Source organism: Pinus tabuliformis, chromosome 1_2, assembly GCF_031772625.1.
Source record: "Pinus tabuliformis cultivar Carrire ecotype Pingquan chromosome 1_2, CPIR1, whole genome shotgun sequence".
NCBI classification, from domain to species: domain Eukaryota; kingdom Viridiplantae; phylum Streptophyta; class Pinopsida; order Pinales; family Pinaceae; genus Pinus; species Pinus tabuliformis.
Window position 1 is genome coordinate 1,166,570,918 of NC_142298.1, and position 18,420 is coordinate 1,166,589,337.

Sequence of the window (18,420 nt, forward strand, 5' to 3'; positions counted from 1 at the left end):
AATTGTGTTCGAGTATAGAACATCGCGGAAGGTGGTCATTAAAGTGGGTGTGCTCTATTGCGACCCTTTTTTAATCCCTCATGTAATTATCATGGTTAATTGTTAATTCATGTAAATATTATAGAAATGTAACTAGAATGTTTTATGTGTGTGTTACGTGTGGTAGCCCCCCTATTCATTGTGTTAGGAATAGTAAGGGGGTGGTACTCCCCCTTGTTCATTACATTGGGAACAATAGGGGTAGTGCAGGCCCCCCTGTCGGGGTGTTTTAAGGGGGCCATAGCCCACCTGCACGGGGTCTGGGATAGTGCCCCAAATTTTTATTTTTTTTTCACCCTATATTAGGTGGTCGAACCTACTTATGGTTTTGTGAATGGGTTTTGCACATGGTTTTGGGCATGATTCTTTTTTACCCATGGTGATTTGTAGACCTGGTGAAGGGAACTATGATTATGATCTAATCCAGGGTTAACGGATTGGGGTTTATGAATCCTTCAACATGTATATATATGCAATGTAACATTCAAAGGAACATAATGAAAAATCAATATGGTAGTCCCGTTTTGGGATCTATGGGAAATCTATGTGTATTTATTTTATATTCTTATCATTGTTTATTTTATATTTTTTAGAATTTGTCTACAAGTAGTTTATGTATAGGGTTAAAACCTAGATTTCGTATCATAATTGTTGGGTCCCTATAATACTAGTGATTACCCCATTACTATTGTAGTTATACCCCTTATTTATATTGTTGTGCCCCTATTACCCCCATGTTGTTATTTCTGTGCCCCATAGAATCCCTCTATTGTTATTTTTGTGGCTTTATATTATTATTGTTAGGTCGGCTGGATTATATTGTGACTCCTTAGACTCCTATATATAGAAAGGAGGTTTTATCATTTGTATCATCCAAGAATTGTTCATTTATGTAATGTAATGGAGGTTGCCCCCTCGAAGAGGCTGAATTCTAAGGCGTTGATCTATCTTTTCTATCTTTTCTTGAGCTGGTTTCATAACATTTGGTATCAGAGCTTTGGATTCTAGGGTTTCGCTGCTCCAAACAGGTCCTCGTGGCATTTTCGCTATAATTTTTTTTTCTGTGACGTTTCGGAAGTCGCAAAAAAAACCCATTTGAGAAGAAATCGCGTTGAACCTTGGGTCCGAATTTCAGAGCTTTTTGGGCGATATTTGCGGAGATATGATCTGAGGAAGTTGGTCTTTTTGCAGACTCCTGAATTACATTCAAAACTGGTGACCTGGGGAAAATAGTCATAACTTTCTCTCTGGGGATCAGATTGAAATTTCATAAGAAGGTACAGAAAGAGGAAAGACTATAGTTTCTTGTATGAATTTTTCAGATCCATAGGTCGAAACAGTGATTCGTGGCACGTTGTACAAGTTCTCTCTACTGAACTAGTCTATAATCAAGTCACTGTGGGAGATTTCGCATAACTCTTCCTTGGAGAATCCAAATTGGGTCAGACTTGTGGCATTGGAAACAAGACACAGAAGGCTACTACAGGTAGAAATTTCAAAATTGGAGCATCTGGAATTATAGAGATACATTAGATTCAATATCAGGCTCTACAAAGTGAAAAAAAGGTGTGTAGTTTTAATTTTTTAATTTTTGTGTAAGCTGGGTTTGAAGGAATTCAAAGGGCATAGTAAAGAATTATTATCAGTAACTGATGCCTCGAGGAAAGAAAATGAAAACACCTAGTAAGGAACCTGAAAGCTCTAGCATGACTCATGAAGAAGAGGAAGAAATGCTACATGATATATCAAAATTACAAGAACAAGTGCAACAAATGTCACGCTCACAAAAGTTAACAGAAGCTAAGATAAGTGGCGTGGAAGCTAAGATGAATGGCATGGAAGCTAATATGGACAATTTGAAGATAGATTTGAACGCAAATTTGAAGACAGGCATGGCAGATTTGAAGACAGATTTGAAAACAGACATGGCGGATTTGAAGACAGATTTGACAAATTTTCTACAAGAAATACTTACTAATGGTGAAAAGGTTGTAAAGGAAACTCATGATGTGAACAAAAGCAATGTTAATCATGATTCCATAGACTCTAATGTTGGATCGAAGACCCACCATATTCCAAAAATCGATATGAGGAAGTTTGATGGCAAGGATCCCACCACATGGATATTACAGATGGAGCAGTTCTTCGATCTCAATAATGTGCAAAACACACAAAAGGTACATATGGCAACTGTATATTTGGAACCAAATCAGTTTGTATGGTATCAATGGCTTTGGTCTCATAAAAAATTTATCACTTGGGAAATTTTTACGGAAGAATTGATAGCACATTATGAAGATACAAAAAGCAACACTTTTTTTAGCCAATTGATAAGTCTCAAACAAAAGGGTTCAGTAATGGAGCACATTGAGGAGTTCCAAAAATTGAACATAAGGGTAAAAGATATTCCAGAGGAGCATAGGATTGATGTGTTCATAGGGTCTTTAAAGGATAATATCGAACATGATGTTCGCCTTTGGGAACCTGATTCATTAGAGAAGGCATTCAGGTTAGCAAGAAAAATGGAAAGCAAAATTATGGCAACCAGGAAACATACCAGTCACAACTATAAAGTCGGAAGAGTTGTTGCCCTAGTCTTCCACAACCTATAAGGTTGACACCAAAACAATTGGAAGAAAAAAGAGCAAAAGGGCTTTGTTACAGTTGTAATAGCAAATACACTAAAGGTCATAAGTGTTCTGAGAGAAATTATTCTACATAGATTGTGAAGAGGAAGAAGAAAAGGAGCAAGAAAGGTCAAAGGAAGAGGATATACTCCAGGAACAAAACCTAGATGAAGAACAAATAAATCCGACCACATATTGTAATGCATTGGGGGGAATTACCACTCCTCAAACCATCAAGATAGAAGGACAAATCAAGAAGAAAAAGGTAATAGTGTTGATTGATTCAGGAAGCACCCACAATTTTATTCATTGTAGGGTAGCAAAAGAATTGAATTGCTTCCTATATCCAGCACCAGAGTGTCAAGTGATGATTGCAAATGGAGGAACAATAAATTGCTCTGGAAAGTGCCATAATATCAAGCTATCCATGGGAGAATATGTATTGACTAGCCCAATGCTTTCCATTCCAATGGGAGGTGCTGATGTTGTACTAGGAGTCCAATGGCTACAATCCTTGGGTACAATAGCTTTTAATTTTCAAGAACTTTTCATCAAATTTTCTATGGAAGGAAAGGAAGTTGAATTAAGGGGTATTGCAGGGAAACCAGGAAAGATAATCAGCTCTAATGGTATGACAAAGCTTCTAAAAAAGGAGCAAAGAGGTGTAATTGCACAATTATGTTCGCTAGATGTTTCCACATTGGAATCATCTATTTCTCCAGATCTCCAAAAAGTCTTGGACAATCATTCCAAGGTATTTGAGACTCCCAAGGGTCTCCCACCTATGCGTGATCATGATCATGCTATTCATCTGATTCCAGGAAGTGTTCCTCCAAACATCAGGCCGTACAGATATCCCTATGTCCAAAAAAGTGAAATTGAACGTATGGTTGCAGAAATGCTAGAGGCTGGTATAATTCAACCAAGTCAAAGTTCTTTCTCTGCTCCAGTAGTATTGGTGCACAAGAAGGATGGATCATGGCGCATGTGTCCAGATTATAGGGAGCTCAACAAGCTCACTATTAAAGATAAGTTCCCCATTCCTGTCATTGATGAATTACTGGATGAATTGCATGGATCAATTTACTTCACCAAGTTGGATCTTCGTTCAGGATATCATCAAATCAGAATGAAGATTGAAGACATTCCAAAAACAGCATTTAGAACTCATGAGGGTCATTATGAATTTTTGGTCATGCCTTTTGGCCTTACCAATGCACCTTCAACATTTCAAGGTTTGATGAATTCAATTTTCAAACCATTCCTTAGAAAATTTGTGTTAGTATTTTTTGATGATATACTAATCTACAACAAGTCTTGGAAGGATCATGTTGAACATGTTGACAAGGTGCTACAACTATTGGAGGAGAAACAATTATATGCAAAAAGATCCAAATGTTTCTTTGGAGTCCAGGAGGTGGAATATTTGGGTCATATTGTATCTCATGAAGGAGTTAAGGTAGACCCTAGCAAAATTAAAGCCATTAAGGAATGGAAAATCCCCACATCCATAAAGCATCTGCGAGGATTTCTTGGGTTGACAGGGTATTATCGCAAGTTTGTTAAGAATTATGGGAGAATAGCAGCACCTCTAACAACATTATTGAAGAAAGATGCATTTTCATGGACTCCGGAAGCAACAAAGGCCTTTGAACATCTTAAAGAGGCAATGTGCCAAGCACCGGTCTTAGCTACACCGGACTTCACAAAAACCTTTATTGTGGAATGTGATGCTTCAGGAAATGGAATTGGTGCTGTTCTAATGCAAGATGAAAGACCCATTGCTTTTGAAAGTCGTCCAATCAAGGGAAAGTTTTTAAGCAAAGCTATTTATGAGAAGGAAATGTTGGCAATACTCCATGCACTTAAGAAATGGCGACCCTACCTAATGGGAAGACACTTCAAGGTAAAAACGGATCATGATAGCCTTAAATACTTTTTAGAACAAAGATTATCCTCTGAAGAGCAACAAAAGTGGGTCACAAAGATGTTGGGTTATGACTTTGAAATCATCTACAAAAAAGGGAAGCAAAATGTGGTGGCAGATGCACTCTCAAGAAAGGATGAGGATGTGGAAGCATTGTTGTGCGCCATTTCTATTATCCAACCAGATTGGATAAATGAAGCAAGGGAGGAATGGAAGAATGATGAAGAAGTGTGGGCACTTATTCGAAAGCTACAACAAGATTCCAGTACGTCTGATACATTTAGCTGGAAAAATGATTCGTTATGGTACAAAGATCGCTTATACCTCTGTAAGAATTCCCAGCTAAAACAAAAGATTCTTATGGAATTGCACACTTCTCCCTTAGGAGGGCACTCAGGATTTTTAAAAACTTACCACAGGGTTAAGAAGGAATTTTTTTGGGATGGCCTTAAATCAGATATTCAAAAGTTTGTGGCGGAATGTTTGGTTTGCCAACAAAATAAAGTTGAAACAATTAAGACACCAGGTCTATTACAACCTTTATCCATTCCAAGCCAACGTTGGGAGGAGGTTTCAATGGATTTTATCACAGGTTTACCCAAGTCTGAGGGAAAGAGTGTCATCATGGTGGTAGTTGACAGACTTACCAAGTATGCACACTTTTGTGCATTATCACATCCATTTAAAGCCAGTACAGTTTCTACTGCATTTATGGAAACAATTCAAAAGCTACATGGAAACCCAAAGATTATTGTAAGTGACAGAGATCCCATTTTCACTGGAAATTTTTGGACATAATTATTTTCTTGTCTTGGTACTCAGTTAGCTCATAGCTCATCTTATCATCCTCAATCTGATGGGAAAACTGAGATAGTAAACAAATGTTTGGAAGGATATCTTCGTTGCTTTGTATCTGATAAACAGACACAATGGGTCAAATGGTTGCCTCTGGCTGAATGGTGGTATAACACTTCCTTCCATACAGCAACAAAAATGACCCCATTTATGGCACTTTATGGGTATCAACCACCATCCATCACATCATATTTAAGAGAAAATTCTAAGGTTCAGGCAGTGGAACATCACATCGAACATCAACAACAAGTCCTCCAACTCTTAAAGGATAACCTCGTGTTGGCACAAAATAGAATGAAACAACAGGCAGATCAACATCGCAGTGAAAGAAGTTTTGATGTAGGTGATTGGGTATTCCTACGGCTACAACCATATAAGCAAATGTCCCTAAAGCAAGCTAAGAAGGATAATAAATTATCACCAAAGTATTATGGTCCGTACAAGGTGTTGCAAAAGATTGGTACTATGGCATACAAATTGGAGCTTCCTGCAGCTTCTCGATTGCACCCAGTTTTCCATGTTTCATGTTTAAAGAAGGTTATAGGCGACAAGCTCCCAGTTCAAACAATATTGCCAGAACTTGACGAGGAAGGAAAAATTATATTGGAACCGGAAGCAGTCACAGAAACAAGAACTCGACAGCTACGAAATCGATCAATTTCAGAGTATCTTATCAAGTGGAAGAACTTATCCGCTGAAGATTCCACATGGGAGGATGAGAATTTTATGCAGAAGTATCCAGAACTACTCAAGCGTTGAGGACAACACTTTTTTGAAGGAGAGGGGCATGTTGGGTCCCTATAATACTAGTGATTACCCCATTACTATTGTAGTTATACCCCTTATTTATATTGTTGTGCCCCTATTACCCCCATATTGTTATTTTTGTGCCCCATAGAATCCCTCTATTGTTATTTTTGTGGCTTTATATTATTATTGTTAGGTCGGCTGGATTATATTGTGACTCCTTAGACTCCTATATATAGAAAGGAGGTTTTGTCATTTGTATCATCCAAGAATTGTTCATTTATGTAATGTAAAGGAGGTTGCCCCCTCGAAGAGGCTGAATTCTAAGGCGTTGATCTATCTTTTCTATCTTTTCTTGAGTTGGTTTCATAACAATAATTGTTTCAGCTTCAAGGGGGCACCTTTATTGCTGAGGGGTCTTTCTCAAGCTTGTGGAAGACCTTGTTCAATGGGTGATCTGCGGCATCGATTCTTGCAGTGAAAAAAGATGGCAAGTAGTGGAAAGATAGATATCGAGAAATTTAATGGTCATAGTTTTGAGTTGTGGAAACTAAAGATGGAGGATCTGTTGGTGGATAAATGTCAGTGGATCGCGGTAGGTACGGGTACTAAATCAACAGAAATGTCATATGAATATTGGGTGAAGTTGGATTGGAAAGCAAAGAGCATAATACGGTTGTGTATCTCAGATTCGGTATTGTTGAATGTATCAAGGGAATCTACAACAAAGGATTTGTGGGACAAGCTAGCGAATGTGTACCAATATAAGTCTCTAGTGAACAAACTGTTCCTATGAGAAAAAACTATATAACCTAAGGATGAAGGATGGAAACACATTGAAAGAGCATATGAATGCATTTAATACTCTGGTGAGCCAATTGTTATCTATTGATATTAAAATTTCAGATAAGGATAAGTGGACCATTTTGTTGTGTTATATATCATATTCATGGGATAGTCTGGTTGTTGCAATAGGTCGCAATACAACTACCTCGAAGTTTGATGAAATAGTCTCATCCTTACTGTCAGAGGAGATGAGACAGAAAAATATGGAGGGAGAGAATGGAGATTCCTTGTCTGTAAGAGGACAGCCCCAAAAAAGAAACAAAAATAATTCTTCAAGTGGGAGATCTAAATCTAGAGGGAGATCTAAATCTCTAAGAAAACCTGTAAAGGTGTGCTGGAAATGCCAAAAGGAAGGGCACTTCAAAAAGGACTGTATATATAAAACTCCTGAGAAAGGAAATGGTTCTGATGATGTTTCTTCTGTAGAGGTGAAAACCACCTCAGATAAAGGTGGGGATGTGTAGTTGGATTCTTCTTCAAGTACACATGTAGATCATGAGACATTGTTGATTAACTTAGGTGCATCCTTTCACTTCACACCCCATAAGGAGTGGTTCTAAAAGTATGAGAATTATTATGGTGGGGATGTCTTCTTAGGGGATGAAAAGAAGGCTAGAATCATTAGACATGGAAAAGCCAAGTTGAAGTTGCAAGGTTGAAGGACTAGAACACTTCTGGGTGTTCTGCATATTCCTACATTGGCCAAAAATCAAATTTCTATAAGAAAGATGGATGATGTAGGTATAAAAACAGTGCTCGAGAAGGATACCTGCAAGATGGTTCGAGGAGCACTGGTATTGATGTGGGGAGTTCAGATTGGAACTCTGTTATAGCTCCAAATCTCACTCTTATGGTTTGTGATGCTGCACTTATGGCCTAGGGCAACCCCTCCTTCTAGACCTGGTCCTAAAATTTAAAAAATAGTGTTTTATTCCCTATACGCGACATTGCCCTGAGTTAAACGCGTGTACACGCGGGTCTGTGTATACCCAACCCGCGTGTATGTATTAAAACACTTAAAAAAATAATAAATTCCTCATTTTTGGGCAGAGATCGCAGGTTTTACCTGCTAGATCACCTGTTAGTGCCCGTGGCCCAACTGTTCCCAACCAACTCCTAACTAAAAAACTACTTTGGAGATGGTATAAAAATACATCAAAGGGAAGGCCAAAGGGAGAGAGAAAAAGAGAGCAAGATTATTATGCTGAGATTTTCCCCTTAGACCAGGTCTGAATTCCTTGGTGCATTCTCCACTCCCCCCATTTTGCACAGGAAACCCTTGTTTCCATGTGTGTTGGTGATCATTCATCCTTTATATCACCATTGAGTAAGACTTGGAAGGAGCTCTTGTTGGAGGCTTGAGGCTGGAACGAATCCGGGAGGAAGCTTTGCTTGGAGCCTGATGAAGGTGTTTCAGGTGATATCTTTCCGTTATATGTACTTTACTTGCCTTTATATAAAGAAACACGTCTTGGTTCCCGAAACAATCTTTCTTTATGCTTATGAGATTCATGTTTTGAATTCTTATGCAAGTAGTTACTTAAAGATTTTTATAACTAACTTTATAGCATGAATATGGTTTATGCATAAGTATTTGTCCATGTACTGTCGTATCCTTTGATTTGTTTGTTTTACAGGTCAAAGGAGAAGAAGGGAACTCCAAGAAGGGTTTGGACCCTAAAGGCCTTCTCGAACATAGGACCATAGGTACGTACCCTTAACATTAGAATTTGCTTAAAGTAAAGATGATGGCTATGTGTGTGTTTCTTTGAATAAGCAATTTTCAGTCTGGTAGAGTCTTAACCCAAAGGACCCTAGGGGTACTTTCCCTTCAACCAGAATTGGCGACTCCACTGGGGACATTATTTCCATCTATTGTTGGCAGCTAGAGTCAGTTTTGTCGCCCTTGAACAAAGCACTCAAAACAAAGTCTCCTCCGCATGGGTGGGATTTAGTTTGACTTAGGTAAGCCATAACCTTGTTATTGAGTTAGTTCTCCCCCGATTGGTTATCTCTTCCAATCATATGGAGGGTTCGTTCGTGCCTCCTGCATGGCGAACTTATACAGAGTCATCATATGCTGCCACATAGTCACATTGATTCGTGCTTTTGTTCAAGGGAAGTTAGCCTGAGTCGGCCTTTCTGCGGTGTCTCTTGACTCATTTTTCAGTCGGCCATCCCTGGTTGTCAGTATCATGTCTATCATCACATCAGTTATATTGGTCCTTTACTCGTGCCGGTTTGAGAAGGTTCCCATTGACTTCTTATTGGCGGGTCTTGTCCTTATCGACGACGACACATTGCTCTGAGGACAGGCCTAGAGCCACACCCTGGCCCTATTTTCATTATTGATAGGTCACCTTGTGCTCAGCATCGATCAGTATCATGGGTTTTTGACTGAGTGGTTTCCCTTGTGTTCGACGTCAGCATACATTATCACACATTGAGATTCGTGCAGTACCTTGGTTTCCATTTGACCCTATTGGTGGATACCTCGCCTCTGTGTCAGCTTTCATTATTGGTTGGTTCAGAGGGTTTCTGCCGTGCGCTAGCCACATCTTGTGTATGCCGGAAACGTACTTTGGTTGGGTTACTACATCTTTTTTCGTCTGATTCCTTCCACATTATTGGCCTACGAGTTACACTCACGCTAGATTGATGGAGGATGCCTTAATGCCTTCCTTCTAGCGGATCTTTCCCTATCAACTCCAACTCATTGCTCTGGGGCAAAGATCTAGAGTCCATTTGGCAGTACCTTGGGGTTTGCAGTCATTAGTGGCAGATTCCTCACTATCGACAGTGGGAAACCATCATTGTCTCCTGATTGATAGATTCTTAAAGGTGTTCGACTTCAGCTCATCTATTCACACTTGTTAGATTGTACTGGGTACCTTGACGCTCATTATCATTATCGGTGAGTAGTCTCGCGTTTGTTAACGGTATACATCAATGACCGGTAATCAAACGATTTCTCACATGGTCGACTTCAGATCATTTATTCCCATGGTGTAGAAATGTACCACGGCGGTCGGTGAAGACCTCAGGTTGTATCAGCATTCATTGGTTCACTTGACAGTTGCTCCTGTTGCTGCTAGTTGATACCACTCCACCTTATATGTTGCAGTCAGTCACGGCGACATTCTATATGCTGGCACCTGAGTTTGCAGTGTAGTACCATCCTATTCCATCATGTTCAGTTGGTACCTTTTGGGATCAGTCTTTGCTATCAGTGATCCGTTGCATTTTTCAGCATCATTGACAGTCTTATATGTGATATTCAGACATGTACTTACTCATTATGATCAGATGATCCATTATGTATTTTCCAGTCATTTATACTTGTATACTTAGTGGATCCGCTTGTACTTGATATGCGGACATGCTTTACTTTTCCTGAGCATGGGTATGCCCGCCTCAGACAGTGTTTCTTTCTGATCTCCTTTCGGTGGCTTGGCAGGCTGAATTCTAGTGAAGTCCTCCTTGGTTTTTCGGCAGAGTTCCTTTCCTTGTACTTACTTAATATATTTCGGCCATCATGTTCCCCTTCTGACCTCATACATTAGGGGGCATCTGTTATAGCTCCAAATATCACTCTTATGGTTTGCGATGCTGCACTTATGGCCTAGGGCAACCCCTCCTTCCAGACCTGGTCCTAAAATTTAAAAAACAGTGTTTTATTCCCTATACGCGACATTGCCCTGAGTTAAACGCGTGTACACGCGGGTCTGTGTATACCCAACCCGCGTGTATGTATTAAAACACTTAAAAAATAATAAATTCCTCATTTTCGGGCGGAGATTGCGGGTTTTACCTGCTGGATCACCTGTTAGTGCCCGTGGCCCAACTGTTCCCAACCAACTCCTAACTAAAAAACTACTTTGGAGATGGTATAAAAAGACATCAAAGGGAAGGCCAACGGGAGAGAGAAAAAGAGAGCAAGATTATTATGCTGAGATTTTCCCCTTAGACCAGGTCTGAAGTCCTTGGTGCATTTTGCACTCCCCCCATTTTGCACAGGAAACCCTTGTTTCCATGTGTGTTGGTGATCATTCATCCTTTATATCACCATTGAGTAAGACTTGGAAGGAGCTCTTGTTGGATGCTTGAGGCAGGAACGAATCCGGGAGGAAGCTTTGCTTGGAGCCTGCTGAAGGTGTTTCAGGTGATATCTTTCCGTTATATGTACTTTACTTGCCTTTATATAAAGAAACACGTCTTGGTTCCCGAAACAATCTTTCTTTATGCTTATGAGATTCATGTTTTGAATTCTTATGCAAGTAGTTACTTAAAGATTTTTATAACTAACTTTATAGCATGAAGATGGTTTATGCATAAGTATTTGTCCATGTACTGTCGTATTCTTTGATTTGTTTGTTTTACAGGTCAAAGGAGAAGAAGGGAACTCCAAGAAGGGTTTGGACCCTAAAGGCCTTCTCAAACGTAGGACCTTAGGTACGTACCCTTAACATTAGAATTTGCTTAAATTAAAGATGATGGCTGTGTGTGTGTTACTTTGAATAAGCAATTTTCAGTCTGGTAGAGTCTTAACCCAAAGGACCCTAGGGGTACTTTTCCTTCAACCAAACTCTGTACAAGCTTTTTGGTAGAATTATTATTGATAGGTGCAATAGTTCTATGGTTCCTGAAAGTGGAGCAGAAAATCTAGTCATCTCTGGAGAAAAGACCATGCTATGGCATTAAAGGCTTAGACATATTTTTGAGAAGGGCCTTTGAACACTTCATGGTAATAGTATGGTAGAAGGTATGTCTAATTTCTCTCTAGATTTTGATTTCTATGAACATTGTGTTGATGGGAAGCATAATCGAGTGAGCTTCCCCTCTAGTGCTAAGAGGGCGTAAGGGATATTAGAGCTTGTGCATAGTGATATGTTTGAACTTGTGTTGGATCCATTGCTAAGTAAGTCTATGTACTATGTATCATTTATAGATGACTTCTCAAGGAATACATGGATATATTTCCTCTGGAAAAAATCTAAAATCTTTGACACGTTTAAAGAATTTAAGGCTTTGGTGGAAAACCAAACAGAGAAGAAGGTAAAGGTGATGAGGATAGATAATGGTGGAGAGTTTTGGAAGAAGGAATTGAAGAGTTTTGTGAGAAGTGTGGTATAGCATGACAAAAAAATAATCCATGCACACCTCAGAAAAATGAACTTGTAGAAAGAATGAATAAGACATTAATGGAAAAATCAAGAACCATGCTCAGTGGTGTCGGGTTAGGACAAGAATTCTGGGTAGAGGCAGTGGAGACTGCATGTTACCTGGTTAATAGGTCATCGTCATTAGTTTTGGAGGTGTTGACATGGCAAATGTGTGCAATTCCAACAATCGAAACTAACCTGATCGCAAGCCCCAATTAGACCTACTTTCGTTTGGAATGGCTAGCTCCGGCGGGTTTTAAGCGACCCTATAAACTGTTTGAACATGTCGAAAGATTGCTTCCGGGAGGAAGACTTCAATTAAATAAATATATAAAAACAACAGCTAACCTCTATGTATTAAATCCTATCTATACTACTTCTAACTACTCTAATCTAGTCCTAGCTATCCTAATCTATCTTGTAGAAGCATAATACAGAGGCTTAAACATCATACATATGTTTGGCAGGAGCATGATAAAGAAGATTAAACATCATGTATAGATTCAAGTCCAAATGCATCAATCACTAAATTCACATTTGAACGAGATTGTATTAAATCTAGATTGCAATCCAATCACTCATATAGGAATCCACATTCTTTTATGAAATTAAACTTGCAACTAATGTTTAACTTAGTTTCAAATCAGAGACCATTCACAAGTTAACCATGAAACTGAATCACATTCAATTTAACAAGACTAATAGTGAACTGTAAGTCATCAATATGCATAAATACAAATCACATTTACATTCATGCCAGCAACAACACTCTGATCCAAAACATATAAAATGTTGGACACCTAATCCTAAAGGGTTACTGTGGAAGCCGAAAAGACTAAGCAGTCCAAGAGACCTTGGGATCTGAAACCCAAGAGTCACCTATTGTACTATAAATGTGTATCTTATGTTAATAAAAAATGAACTCACTGATTTATCTTTCATATGTGTCTTGCTGTCCATGTGAGTTTAACATGGTATTAGAGCCACTTGTTTTTCTGTGGCCTGTTATGTGCATGTCAGTCCTGGCCCTCTGCCATATAACGCCTCTCTCATCAATGCTTCTCTCTTGACACTGCGCCCTCTGCCCTGTTGAATGTGCGTTTCGGTTACACCTTGACTGTGCCCTCTGCACTCCCTGGGCTGTGCATATTCCTTTCCTGCGTGCTGTCTGCACTGTCCATGAGCGTTTCATGATTACGCTGCTCTGTCCTGCGTTTCATTCTCTGCGCATCGAAGACTGTGTGAAATTCCGTTTTAGACCATCATTTCTTGTTCTAGCGCTGAAGCCTCACGGTGCCACTGCAGAGATCCTGTTTTAGAGCTGAAGCCTGACGGTGCCACTGCAGAGATCCTGTTTTAGAGCTGAAGCCTGAAGGTGCCACTGCAGAGATTCGCCACCATCGATGAAGGTCTGTTGAATGCGTTATGGTTCGAAGTTGAATGGTATGCGTATGAACGATTTTGAATGAATGCGTTATGATCGAAGTTGAATGCATATTAACGCTGTTGAATGGTAGTTGAATGAGTTTGAAACGCTGTGGTATTGAATGCGTTATTGAATGGTAGTTGAATGCTTTTCTGTCTTCCGCCGAAATCTCTCTGAACAAGTTTTCAGTATTGGTTGTATCGAACCTTCCCTGAAAGAAAGCGTAGGGCTCATACAACTCTGCTAAATACATGGCGAAGTTGTAATTTCGGAGCATACGAGTGTAATGTGCTCTGAACACGTTGCAGAAGACACTGTCCACAAGACCAAGCACCTGTAGTGGTGCTTTGTAACGTGTAAACATGTATCCCCGAAAGCTGCTCATGCTCTCCAGAAACAGCGGCGGTTTTACGTGAACTATGTTTCCATCTTTGCCAACACAAGGATTCTTCGAAAAATAATTATAAGCGGCGTCCGTTGCAACAGAGGAACGCAACGGGTTTCCAGTAGATGATGCCGAGTGATAAATAAACAGACCATTCTGGGAAGCATGTGTGGCCATAGCTACTATCACCGCGTTTACAACCGTTCAAATCTAATGTTACAAGCGTGCACATGATAAGCTTTTCTTTAGGTTGGTTCAATTCTTGCCTACCTCTGATCCGCTTTTGCATTGTACGAAGCCTCTGAAGATAAAACAAAAAAAAAAACCGAAGAAAAAAAAGGAAGACGAATAGAAGCTGCAGTAATCAAGGTTGCACATGACATTTTGTTAATGAGAAGGTGCATCGACAGCATCTAATTAGATTGGGTTTGCATGTTGCCACGTACTCACTCCAAAGAAATCGGAACCCACTAACTCTAAGCATGGGTTTTCATTTTTGAGATTTCTTCTAACAAATACTTACATTCATCCAGTCCATATTCATTGTTTTAGTCTTGTCTTGCCCTCAAGAACCGTCGCCGGGACCGACTGTGGTCACTACTGTTTGCGTGAAGTGGGTTGTGAAATCTCGGTTCGCTGTGTGTTTAACATATGTCATTTGAAGGTCAGCTTGTTAGATGTGAAAGCCCTCTGCAAAAACTGCTCGCTGGGGAGCGTAAAACTGCCTAAGGGAATATCTCATCTCTTGTCGATAGGGGCATCTCTTGCCGCCAGCACTGCGTTGTGGACGTTCTGCACTCGGGCATCATCACTCCGCCTTGAATTCGACAACTATACATAAGATACCAGAATCACAAGTATTAATGCACTTGGTTGTCTTTCTTCTTACGAGGCTAACATTTCATTCCAAGTCGAAGACTTCTATGGTCTTTGTGGTTTTAGACTACTATTTTACTCTCCATTGCCTCTCTTGAGAAATGCTTCTGTTGCATTTCTTCAGAAGCGTAAAGCTTTCATTCGAAGTAACATAATGGAGCATAATTTCTTTGCGAGTTACGCATTGTTGTTGGATTGACATAGTGTTATGCACGTTTTCTTGTGAAGGAGTTTAGTCGCTGTTCAGTCGAAATTCCTTTTGATTGGGTTTTTGTAGATACACTTCTCTGTCTCTGTGCGTTGAAGGGATTGATACTCGAAGCTCTGATTTTAGCAAACAGTTTGGGGAAAATCAATCTTGTGCAGTATGTTAGGTGCTTTGTAACTGGTTTATTAAATGATGATATTTTTATCTCCTGAGAATTTTAGGAATTGGAGGAGAAGCCATGAGTAGTTCAAACCTGTTTGGTGAAAAATCGCCCTAAACTATCCTTTATGGTATAAACATGGATTGAGGTGCGGAAGCAATTGAATTTTGGTGCTTTGCATAAGCTTACCTGGCCAGATAAAATTGGGCTCCTTTATATCTGTGACATTATCGGCACTGCTACCATCAGCAGAGGGAAAAACATTTCCCTGGAGTGTATCATCAATAATAGCATCAGCACTTTCCTGTATATCATGAGGGCTTTTTCCACGGATGGCGATTTAGGAGGTTGTTCGGTTCCAAGGTTTTCAAAGATGGGGCCTTCTACTAGCCTGCTTTAGTTCTGAGTATTTACTTCTGACGCTCATTTCCTTAAGTCAAGATTGTTCACAGCGTTATTCATGAATGTTTCCAATAGGGACATCATTTGTTCTTCTCAATGAACTGGTGAAGCCATGGTTCAGTTGATATCAGTCCTGTATTGCACTTGGTAATTTTGGAAATTTTATTTTTCTGTTAAAGCTCATCTTGGTAAAGACTGAGCAATGAGTGCTGACAAGAATGAGTTTATTCAAGGTGATTATGAGTTGATGCTTTGAGGATGCTGTTTCACTCATTCTCTAATCATAATTTCCGTTTGGTTCTTTGTTAAACTGATCTATTTTGTTTGAGAGGCACTTAAAAAAAAAAAGGTTATAGTTTTGAGCATTCAACAAACAAAAAGAGGTTATAGTTATCGCAGTTATAGTCCATTTGGTCTGCAAACTTGCAAATTCTCATCCAGTTTTGTGTAAGTTATAGCGCAAGGTATTATAGTCGGAGAAAATGGCTAGATTTGATGATGTACTAGAGCTACTGAATACACTAATACACTCCACTATTGGTGGGAAGGTAAATGTTAGCAAAGACACTCTTTGTGACATTCAGACCTGCCTGCATGATGCACAAGAAAAAATCGATTTTTTGCAGCTTGAATCACAACTACAGCAAGAAGAGCTACACCAAAATAGACACCATTCTAAACCTGTTTCTGTTCAGAACATTGAGACAACCACCCATCAGCAGCATGTTATTAATGGTACGGTTCATTCAAATAAAGCAGCAGTTGTATATGCAGATGCAGAAACTCAGTCTGCACTTCCCAAGCCCATCATCAGACCTTGGGAACAACTTGTCCACAACAAGCATAGAACTGGTCTTGGATATGACAAGGACTTGTCCTTTCATATTCCAGACTATGCTAAGCCCATTCAGTTTCAAAGTGCTGGATTCATTCATGACAGTCCACCTGCTCCTCATGACAATGCGCCTACTCCTCATGACAGTTCAGCTTCAGCTATTCCAGACTCTGCCCCTCTTCTGCAACAACAACAACAACAACAGATTGTGAAATGCCAACACTGTGACCGAGTTGGCCATTTGAAAGATCACTGTTTTGATCTTCATCCATGTAAGCACTATCATAAAACCAGTCATTCTTCACACAGATGCTTCAGAAACAAACGTCCTGCAAGAACAAAGATTCATCTTGGATGGATCGCTTCTTGGCAATGGGCATCAACAGCCAAGAAGATATTCCAAACACATATCAGAACTTGTTCTAGAATATTGAACAGTCTTGCAGTTGAGTTTTCTCCATCTTCTCACCTTCTACCTGACAGGGGGGAAATGATGGTCATCTACAAGCTTCAAAGCCACATCAAGCGAGCCTGAGCCACAACCTGCCACACCAGTTTCAGAGTTGTAGCCAGAGACAAAGATGCCTGAACATGCCTTCAGTTGGCAATCTGGGACACTTCCTCTAGCAGATGACTCCAGCTTCTTGCCAGTTTTGGAAGAATTCCAGGAATTGCAGAGTTGTTGGTCATCCTTAAACCATCACAGATTAAGAACACTTCCTCTAGCAGAAGACTCCAGCTTCTTGCCAGTTTTGGAAGAGTTCCAGGAATTGCATTAAGCATTCCAGAGTTGTTGGTTATCCTTAAACCATCACAGGTTGAGACTTCCCTTTTCAGGTTGAAGTTTTACCTTTTATGTGGGGTGAGACCTCCCTTTTATGGTTGAAGGTTTCCCTCTTTAAAACAATAGGATCACTTCCTCTAGCAGAAAACTTCAGTTTCTTGCCAGTTTTGGAAGAGTTCCGGGAACTGCACTAAGCGTTCCAGTGTTGGTGGTCATCCTTAAACCACCGCCCTTTTTTACCAACATTTCATAGAGCACATTCAGCCTAGTGCTGCCATGCATTTTTTGCACATTTTTTATTACAGCTCTCTTCTTGGACTCATACATAACCCTTCGGATTAAGGGGGGGAATGTTGGACACCTAATCCTAAAGGGTTAGTGTGGAAGCCGAAAAGACTAAGCAGTCCAAGAGACCTTGGGATCTGAAACCCAAGAGTCACCTATTGTACTATAAATGTGTATCTTATGTTAATAAAAAATGAACTCACTGATTTATCTTTCATATGTGTCTTGCTGTCCATGTGAGTTTAGCAAAAAGAACAATTAAATACGTCTGAAACTAAAGGCTCCTTCTTCCCCAAAACAGTCCTTCTTATTCACAATAAAGAAAAAATGTTCATCTCGAAAATCAAAAGCCCTTTCTCCTCTTCGGAGATAATACTTATGCAAACGCCCCTGACTTTAGGTCTACCCCACCTCTTCATCTTCCCACTGTTTTAGATATGAAAATCGAGTACAAAGAGATAGGATTGTCAACATGATCACTGGCATGTAGAAAGCATAATCGCTGGATCGATTCCTTTCCAGAGGAAGAGAACAGATGTTGGTAAAAAAAGGGTGACTATATGTTGCCTTCCCATAATGAAGACCAGGACAGCTCTACTTACGAAATGTACAGGCAACGCATGGGGTTCTGACCCAGAACACTTGCGGCCAGACCCTTAAACGCAGCGCTTCTACATACATGGCTCTTCGAATCCCCTCCTGCGTCCTTTACTTCTCACCTGCAAAGATAGATATCATTAGTTTGATGATTATGAAAAATAAAACATAAATGTTCTATCAAACGTAAACACTGCCTCCATTCATTGTATAAACTATGGAACAAGTGTGAAAAGGATTTATGGCTGATACACAGTCA

The 18,420-nt window shown here is 39.8% G+C and overlaps 1 protein-coding gene across 1 annotated transcript; it reads right to left on the bottom strand.

The window, feature by feature from the left end:
* Positions 1–13,477: 13,477 nt before the first annotated feature.
* LOC149210372 (fatty acyl-CoA reductase 3-like) lies at positions 13,478–14,191 on the bottom strand. Its single transcript, XM_089398945.1, has one exon. It carries the CDS (start codon positions 14,189–14,191, stop codon positions 13,478–13,480), a length of 714 nt encoding a protein of 237 aa, XP_089255071.1.
* Between the last annotated feature and the right edge of the window lie 4,229 nt (positions 14,192–18,420).

What these genes read in the sequence shown, in the direction of transcription:
- LOC149210372 (XM_089398945.1), bottom strand. Translation starts at nt 14,191, where the DNA reads ATGGCCACACATGCTTCCCAGAATGGTCTGTTTATTTATCACTCGGCA.